Source organism: Mirounga leonina, unplaced genomic scaffold, assembly GCF_011800145.1.
Source record: "Mirounga leonina isolate KUSES-001 unplaced genomic scaffold, KU_Mleo_1.0 Mir_83, whole genome shotgun sequence".
Taxonomy (NCBI): domain Eukaryota; kingdom Metazoa; phylum Chordata; class Mammalia; order Carnivora; family Phocidae; genus Mirounga; species Mirounga leonina.
Window position 1 is genome coordinate 1,220,640 of NW_023270826.1, and position 21,356 is coordinate 1,241,995.

Sequence of the window (21,356 nt, forward strand, 5' to 3'; positions counted from 1 at the left end):
GACTCACTTTTCAGATTAGAAAGTAGTAGTTGTAGAAATAAATATGTATGGTCATAGCTCACACAAATATTAGTTTGTATTTCCTATATCACTCTTATTTCACAGTCTTCAATATTTCTTAATATTTTCTGTGTCTTGGGGCACCTGGGTGGCTCAGTTGGTTAAGCGTCTATCTGCCTTGGGCTCAGGTCATGATCCCAGGGTCCTGGGATTGAGCCCCGGCTCAGTTTCCCTGCTCAGCAGGGAGTCTGCTTCTCCCTCTCCTCCCGACTCGTGCTCTCTCTATCCCTGTCACTATCTCTCTCTCCCAAATAAATAAATAAAATCTTCTAAAAAAATATTTTCTTTGTCTAAATCGAGTTACATATACAAGGGATCCCTCTCTATTATTTCTTACAACCACATGTGAATCCACAATTACTAAAATTAAAATTTCAATTAAAAGTTATTTGTAAATTATGTAGCCTTTATAAATATTTCACTACTACTCATTAATTCTGTGATTCCAAAAGAGATAAAATGCAATTCTGCTGATTTTTCCATTTCTGAAACTGCCATCAGTTAGTTAGTTATAAATTCAAGGGAAAAAAATCAAATTGTTTAGGTGTCCATATTTTCATCATTACATCTTATTAAATATTTAAACAAAAGGGAAAAGTTAACACTGGGAGATGTTACAGCTTACATCTAGTAGGTTATATGAGAGCTGAGAGCTATAGTGTTCTTTATGCAGGGTTGTATACAGCAGTGTTGGAACATTCATTTCATCCTAAGGGATATAAAAGGAACAGGTCTTAAAAAAAGGTGAAATAAGAAAAGTTCAACTTACTTTGGTGGTAAATGTTGATCAAAGTTTAGATGTTGATCATTTATAATATGGGTATTATCATCTACCATTGTTGCCCCATAAAAAGTTAATAGAATAATTGATGTCTGTAGCTTTTTATATTATGTTTAAGCCTTTGGAGGATCTGTTTTGAATGGGACAACAAGAGATAGAGGTGCCTCTGGGGTTTTAAGATAATATAAATATTTAGAGCAACGTAATCAAGAACATCCTTAATCCGGGAGAGAAACGGGATTCTGTTTTATGAATGTTTGAGATAGAATATATATTAAAATTCTCCATTCTTTTGATTATTTTTCAGCATAGCAAATTAACATAGCAATTAACTGTAGGAATTTTCCCAGTTTAGCTTCAGAGATTAACTTCAGTTTCTTGAGGAAGCAAGTAAGAAATAAAAATTCTACTTATATTCCACCTTCCTTAGGATGTCCCTTTTATTCTACCAATTAATAACATTAATAAAACTAGGCTTTTTTTAACTTGAAGTATATTTGAATAATTTTAGGTAAGATATGTGAGAATTGTTTGTTTAGGTTGGTAATTTCATCATTTATAAAGTCATGCTCATGGTTAAACCCTTAAGCTATGAAAAAAATCCTTAAACTAACTTTATCAATTTGAAATTAGGTAACACAGAAATTAATAAAGATCAAAGGGGAGATAGAAAAAAAAAAGGACAAGTAAAAGAGAGAGGAGGATCAATCTAGTGTGAGAGATGGTAAATTAACTTTTTAAAGAATATTGTCTTTTTGAAGAATTATGGTTTTACTTTCTGTGTTGCTGAGTACTAGTTTGAATATTTAGCTTTTGACAGAAAACCTTGAACTTAATTTTTTTGGAAAGGAATGAGGTTGGGGGACAAGCTTATAAAACAATATCTTCCTAGCATTTTTCTTCTACATTGCATACCTCAGCTAATGAAACTTTTAAAAATTGGTATATAAAAAGTTGACATTGTGAATCTTAGTATACTTAAGTTATTAGTGAAAAAGATGAACAGTGATGAAGGTATGTTTACTTATTTTGCATATAGTATTTATTTACCACTTTCTTTTTTTCTTTTTTTTACTAGCATAGGGAGAGTTATAGGGTGGGAGTTTCTGTATTGTTTTATCTCCAGGAAGAACCTACGTAGTGTGGTCACATGGATTACTATGTAGTGACAGTTAACAATATGAAATCTCCCAGTGTAACATTTAATCATATGACTACCATTATTTCATAGTAGTAAAATCCTAATTCTAATTTCTTGAGGAATTTATTCATGCTAGCATGATGGAAGATAAAAGAGAAATAAGACATTTCTGCCCTTGAGAGTTTTATAATCTGGAGAAGAAGCAAGACAATTAACAGAAAAATGGAATCAATAGTATACAGTTTTTTATCCTTATTTAGGTACTATATAAAAATGTGAAAATGTGAACATCCGTTTAAAAGTAGGTGGGATAGGGATGCCTAGGTGGCTCAGTCAGTTAAGCGGCTGCCTTCGGCTCAGGTCATGATCCCAGGGTCCTGGGATGGAGTCCTGCATCAGGCTCCTTGCTCAGCAGGGAGCCTGCTTCTCCCTCTGCCTGCTGCTCCCCCTGCTTGTGCTCTTGTTCACTCTCTTGGGCGCGTGTGCACGCTCTCTCTCTCTCTCTCTCTCTAGCAAATAAAAAATAAAATCTTAAAAAAAAAAAAAAGGTGGGATAAAAATTGGACCTTGAGCTACACTGATTTGGTCAAAACCCATAATGTTTCACTAACCTTTGAGTTAAAAATCATTCAAACTGGGCGCCTGGGTGGCTCAGTTGATTCAGCTACTGCCTTTGGCTCAGGTCATGATCCCGGAGTCCCAGGATCGAGTCCTGCATCGGGCTCCCTGCTCAGCGGGGAGTCTGCTTCTCCATCTGACCCTCTCCCCGCTCATGCTCTCTCTCACTCTCTCTCTCTCAAATAAATAAATAAAATCTTCAAAAAAAAATCATTCACACTGACTTTTAAGGTTCCAAAGGCTCTGCACAATTTGTTTTTTCCTTCCACTCTTCCACATTGGCCTGTATGCAGCCTTATTTCTTGCCTTTTCTAATAAGAATGTCCTCTGATTTATCCAGAAAGATTTCTTCAAGATCTTTGAACTAGCAGTTTTTGTTGCCTCCTTCCTTAGAGGTCCTGCTCAGGCCAGAACTTTTCATGAAGCCTTATATCAAAAAACCATGGTAAATAGAAAACACAAAATGAGAGGGTGGAAATAAATCAAATGGACTGTATTATTGCATTTATTTCCTACTTTGCTAATATTTCTCTTTAACTTTACCTGAAGAACCATTTGACCCATTCATTTTTTCCTGCTGTCATTGAGTTATTACTCTCAATTATTTTTGGAGGTTCTTAATGCTTTTTCAAACTGCTTGGTTACTTACATTTTGAGACATTTATTTCTTAAAACATTTAAAATAGTTATTTTATATTCTCTGTCTAATTCTAATCTCTCAGGTCTTTATGGGTCAGATTCTGCTGGCTCTTGCCTCTAATGTTTTGTTTCCACATGTGATCGTGGGTTTTGACTATTAACTCTCATTCCTCACAACTTCATCTATGGAAATTTCTTCAGAGAGAATTTGCAAAGATTTGTACTTGTTTCTGTCATTCAACTGAGGTCAGTACCAATCTGGACCACTTTAAAAATCTTAGGTGTTGGGGCACCTGGGTGGCTCAGTCGGTTAAGCGTCTGCCTTCAGCTCAGGTCATGATCTCAGGGTCCTGGGATGGAGCCCCGCGTCGGGCTCCCTGCTCATCAAGGAGTCTGCTTCTCCCTCTGACCCTCCCCCCCCCACATGCTGTCTCTCTCATTCTCTCTCTCAAATAAATAAATAAAAATCTTAAAAAAAAAATCTTAGGTGTTTTCAGGTTTTAAACTATTTAACACATTGCTTGTAGTTACATGTTCTCAGGGTAGATTTATTTTCCCTTTCCATCCAACTTCAAGGTCCAGAAAAGCAGATTTCCTGGCTACTTTCTTTCTTCATGGTACCCTTTTCCACCCTGATGCTTAAGGGTATAGCCTTTTGGAGTTCTAGCTTTTCAGCTAGAACTGAAAGGATTCAGCACATTGGATGAGCCCTAGATTTCACATCCTGTCTCTCTCATCCTGCCCAACAAACGGGAGCTCAAGACTTACTAGGGTTTGGCAGGTCTGCTCATTTATGACTTCAATTCTTGTGTATATCTTCATTCTCCCAGCTATATAAAAAATCTCTTAAATGTAGGGACCTAGAATAGACTTGTTTCGTATCTTCTAAATTGTTGCACGTAGGAGCGACAGTATAATGCAGGAATAATGGTAACAGTAACAGTATTTACTCCACGACAGGCATTTTACGTTTCTTTACTTAATCTTCCCAACAGCCCTCAGAAGTAGATGCTATCTACATATTACTGTTGGGGGGAGCCTGAGGCACAGAGGAGTTAAGTAACTTGACCCAGCTCACTCACCTAGGGGAGCTAGTACTTACCTCAAGGCAGACTGACTCCAGAGCCTACATTCCTTAACCATTATGCTACTGCCCAAGAGGACTTTTTTTTTGAGGATAATAGTAGGAAATATGTCATAATAGAAACAAACTATATATGGAGTCTTATATACCTTGTAGAATTTTGACATTATGTGGTAGTCCTTTCATAATTAACCATAATGTCAGGAAAACTAAAGTGGTAGCAATAATTGAAGATTAATTGAAGAGAGAAATCACATGCCAATGTAAAATGATAGACTGGCTAGTTAATGCCATCTAATCAAATGACTCTTAATAAGTTTTTTAGTCCAGAAGACAAAAGAATGATGTTATTAATGAAAGAAAGTTTCAAATGTTCTTATGTAAATATTGGTGCTAAAAGTTCTTTTGGGAAGTGTGGGGTATTAGCATTTTTTATTTACCTCATTTAAAAAATATTTTCTTAGAGATAGAAGACAATAGAGTTGGCATTTCTACATAATTGATATTTTCAGTAATAGCTGTGTTGAGATATTCACATATATAAAATTCATCCTTTTAAAGAGTGTGTAATTCAGTGGGTTTTAATATATTCACGGTTGTATAGCCATTCACCACGATCTAATTTCAGAAAATTTTCATCAGCCCCAAAGAAACCTCATACATGATTGATGTTTAACTTAGAGAGTAGTCCATCTTTTATCTGAAAAGAGGAAACAATATTCTTGATTCAAATGGATAGTAACTGACTTGTAATCATATTTAGCTAGTTCTCTAAGTCAGGTCAAGAATTGATAACAAAGACTAGCTTGAGAACATATTGCCTAAGTTATTTTTCTAACTATTGGAATCCCGAAGCTTTTGATCTACGGATTTAAGTAATTCCTTATGTCACAAACAAGGTGTGGCTCAGCAAATATATTCTTGAACATGAGGTTTTGTTTTTAATATCAACATGATCTTTTTATTGAGTTTTAGAAGAACTTTAAAATCTAACCTGTTTAAAATACCAAGAAAATAGTTCTAAGAGATATCTGAGGTTTGCCTAGAAACTTAAATCACTTTACATTTTCATTTAAGATGCCAGTGACAGTGGGCGTTCTTACAAAACAGTCCTGGACCGTTGGAGAGAGTCTCTCCTCGCTTCTGCTAGTCTATCCCAAGTCTTTCTTCATCTGTCCACCTTGGATCGTAGCGTGATATGGTCTAAATCTATACTGAATGCTCGTTGCAAGATATGCCGAAAGAAGGGCGATGCTGAAAACATGGTACTTTGTGATGGCTGTGATCGGGGTCATCATACCTACTGTGTTCGACCAAAGCTCAAGGTAGTTTTTCCCTCTTCTACTTCTTAGATTAGAATTGAGTGGTTGAGGTTTTGAGTGACAGATGACTAATCATTTCTGTGATTTGTCAAGACTGTGCCTGAAGGAGATTGGTTTTGTCCAGAGTGTCGGCCAAAGCAACGTTCTAGGAGACTCTCCTCTAGACAGAGACCATCCTTGGAAAGTGATGAAGATATGGAAGACAGTATGGAAGGTGAGGATGATGAAGTTGATGATGATGATGAAGAGGGTCAAAGTGAGGAGGAGGAGTATGAGATAGAACAAGATGAAGATGACTCTCAAGAAGAGGAAGAAGTCAGGTAAGTCCTGATATGCAATAAAATGAGAGTTTGTGAGTCATAACTAGACAGTCTCTTGACTACTTAAATACAAATGGAATGATTGGGGCCCATAACTTTTTTTTTCTTAATTTTATTTTATTATGTTATGTTAATCACCATACATTACATCATTAGTTTTGGATGTAGTGTTCCATGATTCATTGTTTGCATATAACACCCAGTACTCCATTCAATACGTGCCCTCTTTAATACCCATCACCAGGCTAACCCATCCTCCCACCCCCCTCCCCTCTAGAACCCTCAGTTTGTTTCTCACAGTCCATAGTCTCTCAGGGTTCGTCTCCCCCTCTGATTTCCCCCCTTCATTTTTCCCTTCCTACTATCTTCTTCTTTTTTTTTAACATATAATGTATTATTTGTTTCAGAGGTGTACAGGTCTGTGATTCAACAGTCCTACACAATTCATAGTGCTCACCATAGCACATACCCTCCCCAATGTCCCATAACTTTTTAAAAACTGGTGTGTAATATAGTGGCCTAAAGTTATCCTTGCTTTAGTATTCTAAGCATTTGAAGTTATTCCTGAGGGAGTGTAGTACCTTTGTGAGTTTAGCCAGATCATAAAATCAAATATGAGTTCACGTTTGGACAGGAATACCAATTCAGACCCCCATCAGGTTTGATTTTACTTAATTTTATGCCTAAAGCAGCAAATAAGCTGCTTGATGAGGATATTGATGAGGTAAAGATGAATGAATGCAGCTTCCCAGTGCCCCTCTTGCTTTCTCAAGGAGTTATACTCAAATATTGGTGATTTCGGCATCTATGGAGAGAGAGAGAAGCCAGTAGGCACATGGTATTGTTATACTCCTTCCACATTAGCATCCAGAAACAACTCCTATACTACCATATAACCAGATATTCTGCAGCTTAGCAAGCTGTGTTGCCCAGGCCTAATGAATGTATTGGGGGCCTGGTTATTCCTGCTGTGGCAGCACTGGAGTATTCTCCCCCTTATTTGTCCCTAAGACCTCCCCACCTTTTTAACATTTGAACCCCATTCATGTGGAATCAGGAAAGTGGATGTAAAGCAAGGGCAACTTTGAACTGACAAGGTACAAAAGGGCCAGTCTGCAGAGGATAAGTAGAGAGAGCTACCGCATCTATTGTAAGCAAGTTATTTTTTTACTCACTCCAACTAGCAGGAGCCGTCTTCCCTGTAGATTGTAAGGGCAGTATTTATGTTAAACATAAAGATGATAAAGAATTTGGGGCATTCATTAAGCATCTGTCTTCGGCTCAGGTCATGATCCCAGGGTCCTGGGATCGAGCCCCGCATCAGGCTCCCTGCTCAGCGGGAAGCCTACTTCTCCCTCTCCTACTCCCCCTGCTTGTGTTCCCCCTCTCACTGTGTCTCTCTCTGTTCTATAAATAAATAAATAAAATCTTTAAAAAAAAAAAAAAGGTAAAGAATTTGGAAAATTCTTGGAAATACTTTAGGTAGACTGGAAGCCCAGGTATATGGGGAGATGGATAAAAAGAGGCTTAAAGGGGTTGTTTCATCCTTGTCTACAACTTAAAGGCAATTAAAAGATCGAACCTAGGGGTGCTTGGCTGGCTCAGTCAGTGGAGCATGTAACTCTTGAGCTCAGGGTCGTGAGTTCTAGCCCCATGTTGGGGGTAGAATTTACTAAGAATAAAAGTAAGATAAAAGATTGAACCTAGTTTTATATTTTACAGTAAGAATCAGAAGGTGGCAAAGAGATTCTTAGCATGGTATTCAGGAACCACAGGTTTAGGGCCTACTTTGACCAAGCCTGTAGATTACCTCAGCATCAGTGGTAATGAAGAGTGATGGTCTCCTGTAGCATAAGGACACCAAAGAAATGTATGTAGAACTCACTGGCTGAAGAGTAGAACAAGGGGAATAGAAATTATCTTATGTGCATCGTTTCTCTGTACAATAATTATGTTTTCTAACAATATTTACAGCCCACCAAAACGAGGAAGACCGCAAGTTAGATTGCCAATTAAAACAAGAGGGAGACTTAGCTCTTCTTTCTCAAGTCGTGGCCAACGACAAGATCCTGGAAGATACACTTCAAGGAGTCAGCAGAGTACACCCAAAACAACTGTTTCCTCTAAAACCACTGGTAGAAGCCTTAGAAAGATAAAGTCTGCCCCTCCAACAGAAACTAAATCTTTAAGAATTGCCAGTCGTTCTACTCGCCAGAGTTACAGCCCACTGCAAGCAGATGTATTTGTGGAACTACTTAGTCCTCGTAGAAAACGCAGAGGCAGGAAGAGTGCTAATAATACACCAGAAAATAGTCCCAACTTCCCTAACTTCAGAGTCATTGCCACAAAGTCAAGTGAGAAGTCAAGATCTCTAAATGTTACTCCAAAACTTTCTCTCCAAGATAGTGAATCCAAGAGAAGAGGAAGGAAAAGACAATCTACAGGTATGAAGAAGTCTAATTTAAATTATTCTTACCTAAGAAAATGGAATCATTTGGGAAGATTGAGTGTTGAGATATTTTGCATCATTTTTTAAAGGCTGTGACTAAAATAGACTTAAGTGATTAGGGAGCAACCTGGCCTGAAGCATAATATTCATCGAAAGGGCAGCTATTTGGGGAATAAGGTAAATTATGGGTATTTTTCTAGTAGGGTAGCAAGGTAGTTGTGAGAAATTTGCAGCGTCCTGTTTCTAATGGGGAGATTTGGCCAATATTTCAGTAGTGTCAGTAGAACCCATTATAACACATTTCATTCTCTTCTACCCTTTTCTCCTTTAAAATACACCTACTCATCATCACCTAGACAAGCTACTTTCAGTTATTTGGGAAGGTTCCTATCTGACATACTGAATTTGGGGTCAGGGGAGAAATGGGGGAGTAATATTGTTAGGGAGTGATCATCGGCTATCTTTTTAATTCTGATAATTGTTGTTTATAGTAATCTTTATCCAAATAATAATCTATTTATCTCTTTGATTCTATTCTTTTTTTTCTTTTAATGTCAGTAGTAATAAAACTTTAATAGTTCCAGAAAATGAAATTAGACATAAAAAATGATACTGTTCCTTGAAGAACTATAGGTAGGTTGTATTGCATTATTCAAATACATGACAGGATTAAGGAGTTCATTTGGTGAAAGAATGGAAGACAGTCTGTTTATGCAGTCACTAGATTGTCAGGGTGGTGGAAGGGTGTTGTATCAGGTAACTTGGCACCAAGATCTAATTTAGCTTTTCCTATCCCCTTACCTATCAGTTTTGCTCTTCTTCAGGCTGTTTGGAAACATAGTATACCAAAACATTTGTATTCTAAAAAACTCTGCTAAGAAAAAAAATTTTGATTGATTTATAAAATTACTAACCTGGTTCCAGTGACAAACGAAAGGGGAAATGTATGCATTTACATTTAAGTAGAGAATTTAAACACCTGAATTCATAATATGAACTATGCTACCCTTTTATACTAATTCATACACTTTAGATTTTGTTATATATACCTTAGGTTTTACGAGAAAGCATTTTGCTTTAAGGAAGTCCCCATATGAAATTAAGATAAGAGGGGCGCCTGGGTGACTCAGTCGGTTGAGGGACTGACTCTTGATTTTGGCTCCGGTTGTGATCCCAGAGTCGTGGGATCAAGCCCCACCTCAGGCTCCATGCTCAGTGTGGAGTCTGCTTGTCCTTCTCCCTCTGCTCACCCCCCACTTGCTCTCTTTTACTCTCTCTCTCCCTCCTTCCCTCTCCCTCCCTCAAATAAATAGGGAGATTATCTTTAAGATAATCTTTTACTTCGTTATTAAACATTACATTTCTCTTATGCAAGGTAATTTATAAAGAGGCCTACTTGCTAGATCTGAAGAGGTTGCTTTCCCAAGTATGTGTTTCAGGAAATTCTGGAGAATTGCTTGCTTGCTTTTTATTATAGTTGAAAAAATATTTTTAATAAAATGGGCTAAAAAATAATCTATAAACTTTGTGTTCTAAGAATTTTCTTTTATATTCAGTGTTTTTACAACATGTTCCCACTGAATGTTTAATTAATTTGGAAATTTTATGATCAGAAAGGAAATAGTGGGGGCACCTGGCTCACTCAGTCAGTGGAGCATGCAACTCTTGATCTTGGGGTTGTGAGTTTGAGCCCCACATTGGATATAAAGATTACTTAAAAATAAAATCTTTAGGGGTACTGGGCTGGCTCCATCAGAAAAGCATGCAACTCTTCATCTCGAGGTCGTGAGTTCAAGCCCCATGTTGGGTGTAGAGATTACTTAAATAAAAACTTTTTTAAAAAAATTAATAATCATAAAAATAAATAATAAAGTCTTTTTTAAAACAAAGGAAAGAGTGAATATTTAGTCCAGATTTTCGTGTTTCAGAATGTAAGTTAATTTATCTCACTATATATCGAATATCAATTTTCTGTTTGAATTTAGGCTATATTTTTATACCCACTTAGCTTGTAGTGATCAAATATTTTGCTTTGTTATCACCTAAAATTATTTATTTATTTAGAATCCTCTCCTATGACCCTGAGTCGAAGGAGTTCAGGCCGACAAGGAGGAGTTCATGAATTGTCTGCTTTTGAACAACTTGTTGTGGAACTGGTACGGCATGATGACAGCTGGCCGTTTTTGAGACTCGTTTCCAAAATCCAGGTAATATCATTAAACCTGAACGTAATAAAATAAAATTAGATTTAAAAAAAAACCTGTTAGGGGCGCCTGGGTGGCTCAGTCGTTAAGCGTCTGCCTTCGGCTCAGGCCATGATCCCAGGGTCCTGGGATCGAGCCCCAAATTGGGCTCCCTGCTCTGCAGGGAGCTTGCTTCTCCCTCTCCCACTCCCACTGCTTCTGTTCCCTCTCTCGCTGTGTCTCTCTCTGTCAAAAAAAAAAAACAAAAAAACCCTGATAAAATGTATTCATGTACATTACCTGATTTAGTCTGCTTGGCAACTTTGAGGTAGTCAAAACCACCCATTAGTCACCATATACTTTGTTTTTTAAACACTTGGAAAGTTAGTTTCTACACTGAAAGCAAGGGCATTCGAGAGCATTCTCTCCTCAGCGCCTTCCAACCCTGACTGATTCTCATGCATGAGGACAGTAATGTTGAAATAGCTTCAGTGTGTTTATTCTGTGTACTGAGTATGAGTAGATTTAATGCAACTGTGGGCTGCTATTGACTTCTGTTATGCAAAACAGCTGTTCTCAAACTTCACCAGCATCACCTGGGCGGGCTTGTTAAAACACAGGTAACCGGTCCTCACCCCAGAGTTCTTGATTCACTAGGTCTGGAATGATGCTGATGGCGCTGGTCCAGAGACCACGGTGTGAAAACACTAATGTGGAAGATAGGTACTCTTAGGAAACAGATGGCCTAAAACTAAGGCGTTTGAGTTGGCTTTGGAGTTATTTATGTACGGGGGGCAGAACGTGACGTGTGCTGCAGCAGATAGGACAGTGTTATGGTGCTGATGGAAGTTCTTTTTTTTATTATTATAGAATCAGGTTAGTTCTTTTTTTTATTATGTCGCCATCATATAGACATCATTAGTTTCTGATGTAGTGTTCAACGATCCATTAGTTGCGTATAACACCCAGTGCTCATCACCACACGTGCCCTCCTTAGTACCCATCACCCAGTTACCCCATCCCCCTGTAATAGAAGTTCTAATGGACTTCCAGAAGTAGAGAAGAAAAGAGATTGATTTGAGCATTTCGGAGGGAAGGAGTAGCAGGAATTTAAAAGTTTTTAATGGAAGAACTGTTTGGTCTGGTCCTTAAAGATAGGTGGAATATCAACAGTGAGAAATGAAATAAGGACATTGCATGAAAAGGGCATGGTAAGTTAAAGACTCAGAAGTGAGAATATGGGAAACGATGGGTAGTTTGAATGGAACAACGGATGTGTTAGAGGCACAAGTAGATTATAAAGGGTCTCACTTGTTAGGTGTGTTAGGTGAAGGCTTCTGAATGAAAAAGTGATACCTTCCGAATGCTACTTTGAGATTGCTAGAGCAAGAATGTGAAGGATTAATTACCATTGAATAGCATCCTATAAAAATTAAATCTCAGTTTGACTCTAACTCATTTTTCCTGAGTAGTTTTTGCGCTGAATTAAGTTTTGTTACATACATTTTATTATTTATTACAAATGCAATAATGCTCATTAAATAACTTGATAGATACATATATGTATCTCTGTGGAGAGAAATAGAGACAGAGAGAAAGAGCACACAAGCAGAATCATAAGCTTTTTCTTTTCACAATAAGTTGTCATTTTTTATAGTATCAGATAAGCTTCTACAACATTATAGTGACTGAAACATATTAAGTGGTTTTAATGGAATAATAGTATTCAGAGATTAACATTCAGTTGCTTTTAAGTGCAGAACCTTCACATATTTGACCACTTATCTCTGATAAATTTTCTATAGGAGAGATATATTTGAATTATTTTACAGGTCCCAGACTATTACGACATCATCAAAAAGCCCATTGCCTTAAATATAATTCGTGAAAAAGTGAACAAATGTGAATATAAATTAGCATGTAAGTAATTTATGTTTTTCTCTGATAATTATTTTTGTTTAAAGAGGTAACTGCTGTTTTTCTTGTTATTTAAATGATGTATATCAACGGATTGTGTAGCTGGCATCCCAGGAGGTCTCTAAAATGCTTGTCTATGTAGATGAAAGATGGATAGGGGTTTGAATGAGTTAGATATTTTGTAGAATCTGATCTTAATAGAAGTTGTGCGCAATTATGTAACATTCCTAATTACATAATTGCATAGTTTCAGTAGTACAATGTTAAAGCATTTGTAGTTAAACAGTTTTAAAAGCTTTAGATCTGCTGCCTTGTTTCAGAGGCTTCAATTTCTAAAGAAAAAAGTGGGCTTCCATTTTCTTCATGACATTTCCAGATATCATATAAACAAAAAATTATGTTTAGAGTTTATGTACTTTTATTTTAATCTCATTTGGTTTTTTCTTTCTAGCGGAATTTATCGATGATATTGAGTTAATGTTTTCGAACTGCTTTGAGTACAACCCTCGTAACACAAGTGAAGCAAAAGCTGGAACTAGGCTTCAAGCCTTTTTTCATATTCAGGCTCAAAAACTTGGACTCCATGTCACGCCTGGGAATGTGGATCAAGTTAGCACACCACCAGCTGCAAAAAAGTCACGAATCTAATTTTGTCCTTCTAAAGGATATATTTGAGGAAAACAAATTGTTCATGAAAATGGAACATTAAATCATGCTCTAAAGCAGACATATATATATAAAGCAATAACAGCTGATTGACCACACTGAAGTGTGGCCTGCACTATATTCTCAATTTTAATATTAAGCACTCAGGAGAATGTAGGAAAGATTTCCTTTGCTACAGTTTTGTTCAGTATCTAATAAGTTTGATAGATGTATTGGATACAGTACTGGTTTACAGAGGTTTTTGTACATTTTGAGATCATTCATGTGTCCCAATATCTTTGAAAGTATTTTTTCACCTGTGATTTATTTTGTCATTGATTTTTTTTAGAAGTGGTATTAAGGAAGATTTATCTGTATACAGATACATCTTCTATTATAGCACAGTTTAGAAAAGTATATATGTCTAAGAATTGTTTAATGAGCACATTCTTTCAACACTACACATGAATGAATCCAATTTTATATCCTTGAAGTGCTGTACCAGTGCTGGCTGGAGGTATTAAGTCTGAGTTTATTAACTAGATATTTATTTAGCATTCAAAATAATTTGTGAATTTGTTTTGTATTTATAAAATTTGTACCTGGAAAATGTTCTTTAATTTTTTTAAACATTTTACTGTGTTTTTGTTTTATTTCTCTAACTTCCTTCATGATCAATCAATAAAAGGTAACACCCCCCCCCTTTCCCTGACAGTTCTTCCAGTTTTATAGAACTGTATTACAAGTTTCTGTGTACAACTTTTTAAGTGTACAAATAAAATGATACATGTTTTTCAAGTATTCTGAATCTGGAATTTTTACAAATCAGAACTGAACTATTACACATGATACATACTGACCATAGGAACTAATGTTTTATTGTACGTGAGTCTCTATGGCAGTGATTTGCATCTTTTTCAGCCCAAACCTTTGGAGGAGTAAGATACCTCCCATGAGGAACAGTAGCAGTCTGTGACCGGGATTCTCAGTAAAAGGAAGAAAGAAAGTTTGGAATATGCCTACCTGGTTAAAAAATACCACTCAAAAATTTTTAAAATAGAAAGTGCTATTTCTTAGGTATAGAAGATACAGAGGGGCCTCAGTTTCATAGGAGTAGCTGTTCCTTTTAGGATGCAAAAGACAGATGTCCTCCCTTTTTGGGAGGCAGTAGAGTGATCCCTCTATTTGCTCATCTAAATCTGGACAATATTATATTCTCATTTAATTAGGTTTATTTATTTGGGTAGTTACCCCTCTTTCGTGTCTCTCTCTTATGCTTTGAGATGATCAGCTCTCTGGATTCTTTGAATGAATATGTTCACAACTATAACTTGGTATTTTTGTAATCATTTCATATGCCAATAACCAAATTTCTTAGAAAATTTTACCTTAGGGGCGCCTAGGTGGCCCAGTCGGTTGGGCATCTGCCTTTGGCTCAGATCATGATCTTAGGGTCCTGGGATTGAGTCCTGCATGAGGCTCCCTTGCTCAGCGGGGAGTCTGCTTCTGCCTCTGCCTACCACTCCCCCTGCTTGTGCGCTCTCTCACTGTCACATAAATAAATAAAATCTCTTTTAAAAAATGAAAATTTTACTTTAATAGTATATTAAATATTCAGGAAAGAATTCTAAAATATAGGGGCGCCTGGGTGGCTCAGATGGTTAAGCGTCTGCCTTCGGCTCGGGTCGTGATCCCAGGGTCCTGGGATCGAGCCCTGCGTCGGGCTTCCTGCTCGGCGGGAAGCCTGCTTCTCCCTCTCCTGCTCCCCCTGCTTGTGTTCCCTCTCTCGCTGTGTCTCTCTCTGTCAAATAAATAAATAAATAAATCTTAAAAAACAAAACAAAAACAAGAATTCTAAAATATACACTTTAATAGTAAATTATCTGATTACTTAATATTCTTCACTTTTTAATATTAATTTTTATATATTTGCTTTTCTTGTAGACTAAATACTAAGAAGGAAAATTCTGGCTAACTACTGAATTACTGAGTTTGAAAGTCTGTCTGAAAACTTGGCAATTTAGGGGCGCCTGGGTGGCTCAGTCAGTTAAGCATCTGCCTTCAGCTCAGGTCATGATCTCAGGGTCCTGGGATCAAGCCCCACGAGGGGATCCCTGCTCAACAGGGAGTCTGCTTCTCTTCCCTCTGCTCCCCCAACTCATTCTCTCTCTCTCTCTCTCGCTCTCTCTCTTAAATAAATAAAATCTTAAAAAAAAAAAAAAGAAAATGTAGACTGGTGGGGTGCCTGGCTGCCTCATTCAGTAGAGCATACCACTCTTGATCTCAGGGTCATGAGTTCGAGCCCCATGTTAGATGTAGAGATTACCTTAAAAAAATAAAATCTGAAAGAAAGAGAGGGAAAGAGAAAGAAAGAAGGGAAGGAAGAAAGAAAAAGAGAGGAAGGAAGAAAGAAGGAGAAAGAAAAAATGTAGATTGGAAAAAAAAATTTTCTAAAATGTCCAAAAACCTATAAGGAGGAAAAAAAAAAAAACTTTAAAAATGATCCTTAGGCAGACTTCTACTTCTGGGATAAAGAAGTAAGTAAGCATCCTTTTCCCTAATCCTCCTGCTATAAAACTAAAAACTAAAACCCCTGGATGTTATGTATAAAGCAAACTTAAGCCTGAAAGTTGGAGAGGAGGCAGACTGACTGGGGACCTTGGGATCTGAGGAAAGAGTGATGAGTTCCCTGGGTTTTGTTTTTGGCTCATATATCCAGACGATACTGAAGAAGCCGGCATCTGGAAATTCTAAATGGCACAAACAAAACAAAAGCCACGACAAAAGCTTTTCCTAGCCAAAGGACTGGCAAAGGAACAGCCTAGTAAGACAAAGCATTTGGACAATAACACTCCATTCCAGCCAAACACCACAGACAAAAACTGGCCTTACCCACACACCCAGCAAAAATCAAGTGGGGAGCCTAGACTTCCACCCTCATTAGGATAAAATGAGGTGCCCCAACACCCCCACTGAAGCCGTGTGAGTGGAGACTCAGAAGGGAGCCTGGACTTTCATCCCCACCAGTCAGTAGTGACGTACTTCCCTGCTCCCCCACAGCGTCAGTGGAGACCAGGAGGCGCCTAGCCTCACACCACTGGCCAGCAATAATGGGAACCCCATTTCTGGTGTCATAAGAGGCTGAGTGGGAAATTTGGATTTCTACTGCATCTGGCAATTACAAGGCAGTTCCCAGGCTTTCCCTGCCAGTGGGATCAGAGAAAGCCAGCGAAGCAAGAAGATTTAAATAAGGTCCAGAGTCATAATACGAAAATGTCCATGTTTCAGTCGAAAATTACACCACGAACTAGGAAGATCTCAAACTGAATGAAAAAGAGAAAGATGCCAACACCAAGATGACAAAACTATGTGACAAAGATTTTAAAGCATCCATGATAGGGGCACCTGGGTGGCTCAGTTAAGCGTCTGAATCTTTGTTTCCACTCAGGTCATGATTCCGTGGTGAAGAGGTCGAGCCCCGCATGGAGCCCCACGTTGGGCTTCATCCTCATCTGAAAGTCTGCTTCCCCTTCTTCCCTCCACCTGAATTCTCTCTGCCTCTGAAATAACTAAATCTAAAAAAAGAAAAATATAAAGCACCATGATAAGAATGCTTCAGTGAGCAACTACAAACACACCTGAAACAGTTTCAGTTTTCTATTGCTGCTGTAACAAATTGCCACAAATTTAGCAGCTTAGATGATATAAGCTTGTTAGTTGTGGGTTAGAAGTCTGACACAAATCTCATGGGCTAAAATAAAGTTTTCAGAGAACTGCTTTCCTTCCTGAAGTCTCTAGGAAAGAACCATTTCCGTGCTCTTTCCAGCTTCTAGAGGTCACCCACATTCCTTGGCTCATGGCCCCCTTCATCTTCAAATCTACCAACATAACATTTCTCTGTGCCTTTCTTCAATAATCACATCTTCCTCTAACCACTGCCAGGGAATTTTCTCTGATTTTAAAGACCCATTTGAGTAGATTATATCTGCCCACACAACTAGGAAAATCTTCCCATTCAAGGTCCTTGAGTTAATCGCATTTTAGAAGTCTCTTTTGCCATGTAAAGTAACATATTCATAGGGATTCCAGGGATTGGGACGCGTACATCTTTGGAGAAGGAACAGAAAAGAAAAAAAAAGGTAGACATAAACCCTAACAAAGCAATAATTATATGCTTTTTTTTTTTGGACAGAGGCTGCGAGAGAGGGAACACAAGCAGGGGGAGTGGGAGAGGGAGAAGCAGGCTTCCCGCTGAGCAGGGAGCCCGATGCGGGGCTTGATCCCAGGACCGTGGGATCATGACCCGAGCCACCCAGGCTTAATCTATACCGATTAAAAAAATAGAACAACGGGGCGCCTGGGTGGCTCAGATGGTTAAGCGTCTGCCTTCAGCTCAGGTCATGATCCCAGGGTCCTGGGATTGAGCCCCACATCGGGCTTCTGGCTCAGCGAGGAGCCTGCTTCTCCCTCTGCCTCTGCCTCTCTCCCTGCTCATGCTTTCTCTCTCTCTCTGTATCTCTGTGTCTCAAATGAGTAAATAAAATCTTTAAAAAAAAAAAAATAGAACAACAACAAAAGAAATTGGCCAGGGCTGGGAGGGAGAGAGTAAAAGAGGGTTGAATAGAACACAGGGGCTTTTTAGGGCAGTGAAACTATTCTGTATGATTCTGTAATGGTGGCTGTATTTCATTATAGATTTGTTAAAACCCATAGAATGTACAACACAAAGAATGAATCCTGATGTAAACTATGGGCTTTAGTTAATAATAAGGTATCAAGGGCGCCTGAGTGGCTCAGTTGGTTGGGCGACTGCCTTCGGCTCAGGTCATGATCCTGGAGTCCCGGGATCGAGTCCCGCATCGGGCTGGCTGCTCAGCAGGGAATCTGCTTCTCCCTCTGACCCTCCTCCCTCTCATGCTGTCTCTTATTCTCTCTGTCTCAAATAAATAAATAAAATCTTTTTAAAAAAAATAATAAGGTATCAATATTGGTTTATCAGTTATAACAAATGTAGCACACTAATGGAAGATGTTACTAAGAGCGAAAACTGGGGATGGGGATTAGGAAGTATATGAGAACTCTCTACTTTCCGCTCTAGTTTTATGTAAACCTAAAAGTGTTCAAATAAATAATCTACTAATTAAAAAGAGAGATTGACAAAATGGATTAAGACACATGGCCAAATTATATGCAGTCTACAAGAAACACACTTCAAATTTAACTATATGGGTAGCTTGAAAGTAAAAGGATGGAAAAAGATAAAGCATGTAAACATTGATTAAAGAAAATCAGGAGTGGCTATATAAATCAATATCAGGTAAAATAGACTTAAGAACAATGAAGGTTACCAAAGACAGGAAGGGACATTACATGATAATAAAGGGATCAATACACCAAGAATGGTGATTCTAAATGTGTATGCATTTAGGGATGCAAAACATGTGGAAACGAAAACTGATAGAACTGAAAGGAGAAATAGACAAATCCATAGTTACAGGTGGAGACTTCACCCCTCCTCTCTCAACAATTAATAATAGGACAACTAGGCAGAAAATCAGCAAGTATATAACACCATCAATCAATAGGATCTACTCAACATTCATGGAGCCCTCCACCCAACAACAGTGGAATACATATTCTCACATACTCTCAAAGATAGATCATATCCAGAGCCAGAAGCCTCCATTTCAACTCAGTTTTTTTTCTCTCTAAAGTCTAAACCAACTCTGTCAGAGTCTGCAAAGTACTCTCATTGTTTAACTTACTGGGTGGCCTAACAATGCCATCTTTTAGAACAAAGATAAATGGTCCACCAGTCCAGACCATCTCTTGACAATTTCTTGGAGAGAAATGAACAAACTACAAATCAAAAGAACATCTGGAAATCCATCCTGTATAATAGAAAGCAAGAGATCTATAACTACTGCAAGTTAGAAGTTGATGGACTCGCTATGGCTACATCTGGTAGAATTAGAGAAAGCGTGTTGAGAGTTCACATATGTTAGGAATCCCAGCAGATCAAAGACTCTTAGCTTGAACTTTTTTCTACTGGATCTAAAAACATCTACCACTGCCCCCACCCAAATGTGAAAGAAGCCCTTCGTCTCTAAATGTGCATGTTACTTTGAAGGTAGGAATTCCAAGGGCAGAATCTTAAAGAGCTAACTTTTTGAGATGAAGCTTTAGCAAAAGTATTTTACTTAGATAAATAATGCAATTATCACATTTTTTTAAATGTTCTGACCTATGGCCAAAAAATAAATGACCAAGAAGAGCAGGGTCTAAAAATCTTTTAATAAATGTAAAATACTCCTTTGGTTATTCCTATTTGTAGAAGATAATGGGCCTCATTCTTCAAATTTAGGTCAAAAATATGCCTCCACATAGCAAAGGCAAGCTGTCCTCATTGGTTTGGAAAGAACTTTCCTGGGATAAAAATTGTCATAGGACGCAGCCAACCACACAGGCATTCCTTCTTGACCATCTCTGGATAGCCCAATAAAAGCCTGTTCTCTGGTGCTCTTCTCTGGTGGTGTTTCAGAGTCACCCAGGGATTAGAAGCCTAAATACAAAGAATAAAACTTTACAATTATTTGAAGAATATATAGGAAAATATTTTTATATCAAGATTGAAAAGGATTTCATCTCTATATTATATATATGCTTTTTTTATTATGGGCAAATTTTAACATACACAAATTAGATAGAATGAACTTCCGTGTGGGGCGCCTGGGTGGCTCAGTCGGTTAAGCGTCTGCCTTCGGCTCAGGCCATGGTCCCAAGAGCCTGGTATCGAGTCCTACATGGGGCTCCCTGCTCAGCGGGGAGTTGGCTTCTCCCTCTGCCTGCCGCTCCCCTCTGCCTGTGCTCTCCTGTTCTGGCTCTCTGACAAATAAATAAACAAAACCTTAAAAAAAAAAAAAAAAAGGAACGAACTTCCTCATCACACTACTTCATCTGTAAATATTTCAGAATGTATCTCTAAAAGGAAAGGGACCCTAAACAAAAATCACCTCAATATCATTACATTAAAAAGACTAATACTGATTCCTTAAGCTCATCAAATATCTAGTGGGGAAGGATTTCTTGAAAGAAAGGAGAAAAGATGGGAAGAAGGAGGAAGTAGGGAGGAGAAGGAGGAGAAGTGTAGGGGGAGGAAGATGGGAGGGAGGGATCAAGGAAGGAAGGGGGAAGACAAACCATAAACATAAAAGAAAAGGCACAAACCTAAAGGAATAACTTGATACATTCTTTTTTTTTTTTTAAGATTTTTATTTATTTATTTGACAGAGACACAGCGAGAGAGGGAACACAAGCAGGGGGAGTAGGAGAGGGAGAAGCAGGCTCCCTGCTCGGCCGAGCAGGGAGCCCAATATGGGAGCTGATCCCAGGACCCTTAACGCTTAACGACTGAGCCACCCAGGTGCCCCTGATACATTCTATCACATAATTTTTCTAACTCCTTAGGAGACACCAAAAACAAAATGAAAAAATGGCCCAGAGAATGGGAGAAGATAGTGGGGCGCCTGGGTCTCTCTGACAAATAAAAAAATAAAAAATTTAATCTTTTAAATTTAAAAAAATTTAAAAAAATTATTTAAAATTTAAAAATTTTATTTAAAATTAAAAAAATATTTGCAATGCATATTCCAACAGACAAAAATCTGGTATACTGAACACATAAAGAATTGCTACAAATAAGGAAAAGAAAGATAACTCTACAGAAAATTTTATAAAGTATGTGAGCTGGCATAAATATGTAGACAGAGTTTGCGGAGGGAGAAACAATTTAAGTCATTGAAAGACACCTGCCTCTGCTTTGGTTCTTGATTGGCCTCTAGCCCTGGGGCAAAATTGTCTGTTAGGGAGGAAAGCGCAGGAGTCCCTAATTAATTAGAGTTTCGAAATTTAAACCTAAGACATTGTGATAATTAAACAAGTAACTGATAGAATCACTTTAGGTTAAATGTCTAGATTTTTTAACTATTATTTTACTAGAAGATACTATAATTTACTCCATGTCACTCTTCTTATTTTAAACCTTTTAATAGCTTCCTGTAACACAGAATAAAACCCGAAGGTCCTTAACAGTAGAAGCTGCCAAATTTTCTCTGTTCAAGGTGCCCTTAGTATCCCAGTAATTGTTTTCAAGGTACTCTTAGGCCCAAAGAAATACCTAACAGTTCTGTTTATTAAG

At 37.9% G+C, this 21,356-nt stretch overlaps 1 protein-coding gene across 1 annotated transcript in view; it reads left to right on the forward strand.

The window, feature by feature from the left end:
- LOC118002847 (bromodomain adjacent to zinc finger domain protein 1A) overlaps nt 1–13,957 on the forward strand; it is a 91,857-nt gene extending 77,900 nt beyond the window's left edge. The window contains exons 22-27 of the mRNA XM_034993452.1: nt 5,401–5,648; nt 5,739–5,965; nt 7,940–8,409; nt 10,479–10,621; nt 12,430–12,517; nt 12,966–13,957. Coding sequence (XP_034849343.1) covers nt 5,401–5,648; nt 5,739–5,965; nt 7,940–8,409; nt 10,479–10,621; nt 12,430–12,517; nt 12,966–13,162 — 1,373 coding nt within the window. The 3' untranslated portion in view covers nt 13,163–13,957. The remainder of the gene's footprint in view (nt 1–5,400; nt 5,649–5,738; nt 5,966–7,939; nt 8,410–10,478; nt 10,622–12,429; nt 12,518–12,965) is intronic.
- Nucleotides 13,958–21,356: the final 7,399 nt, after the last annotated feature.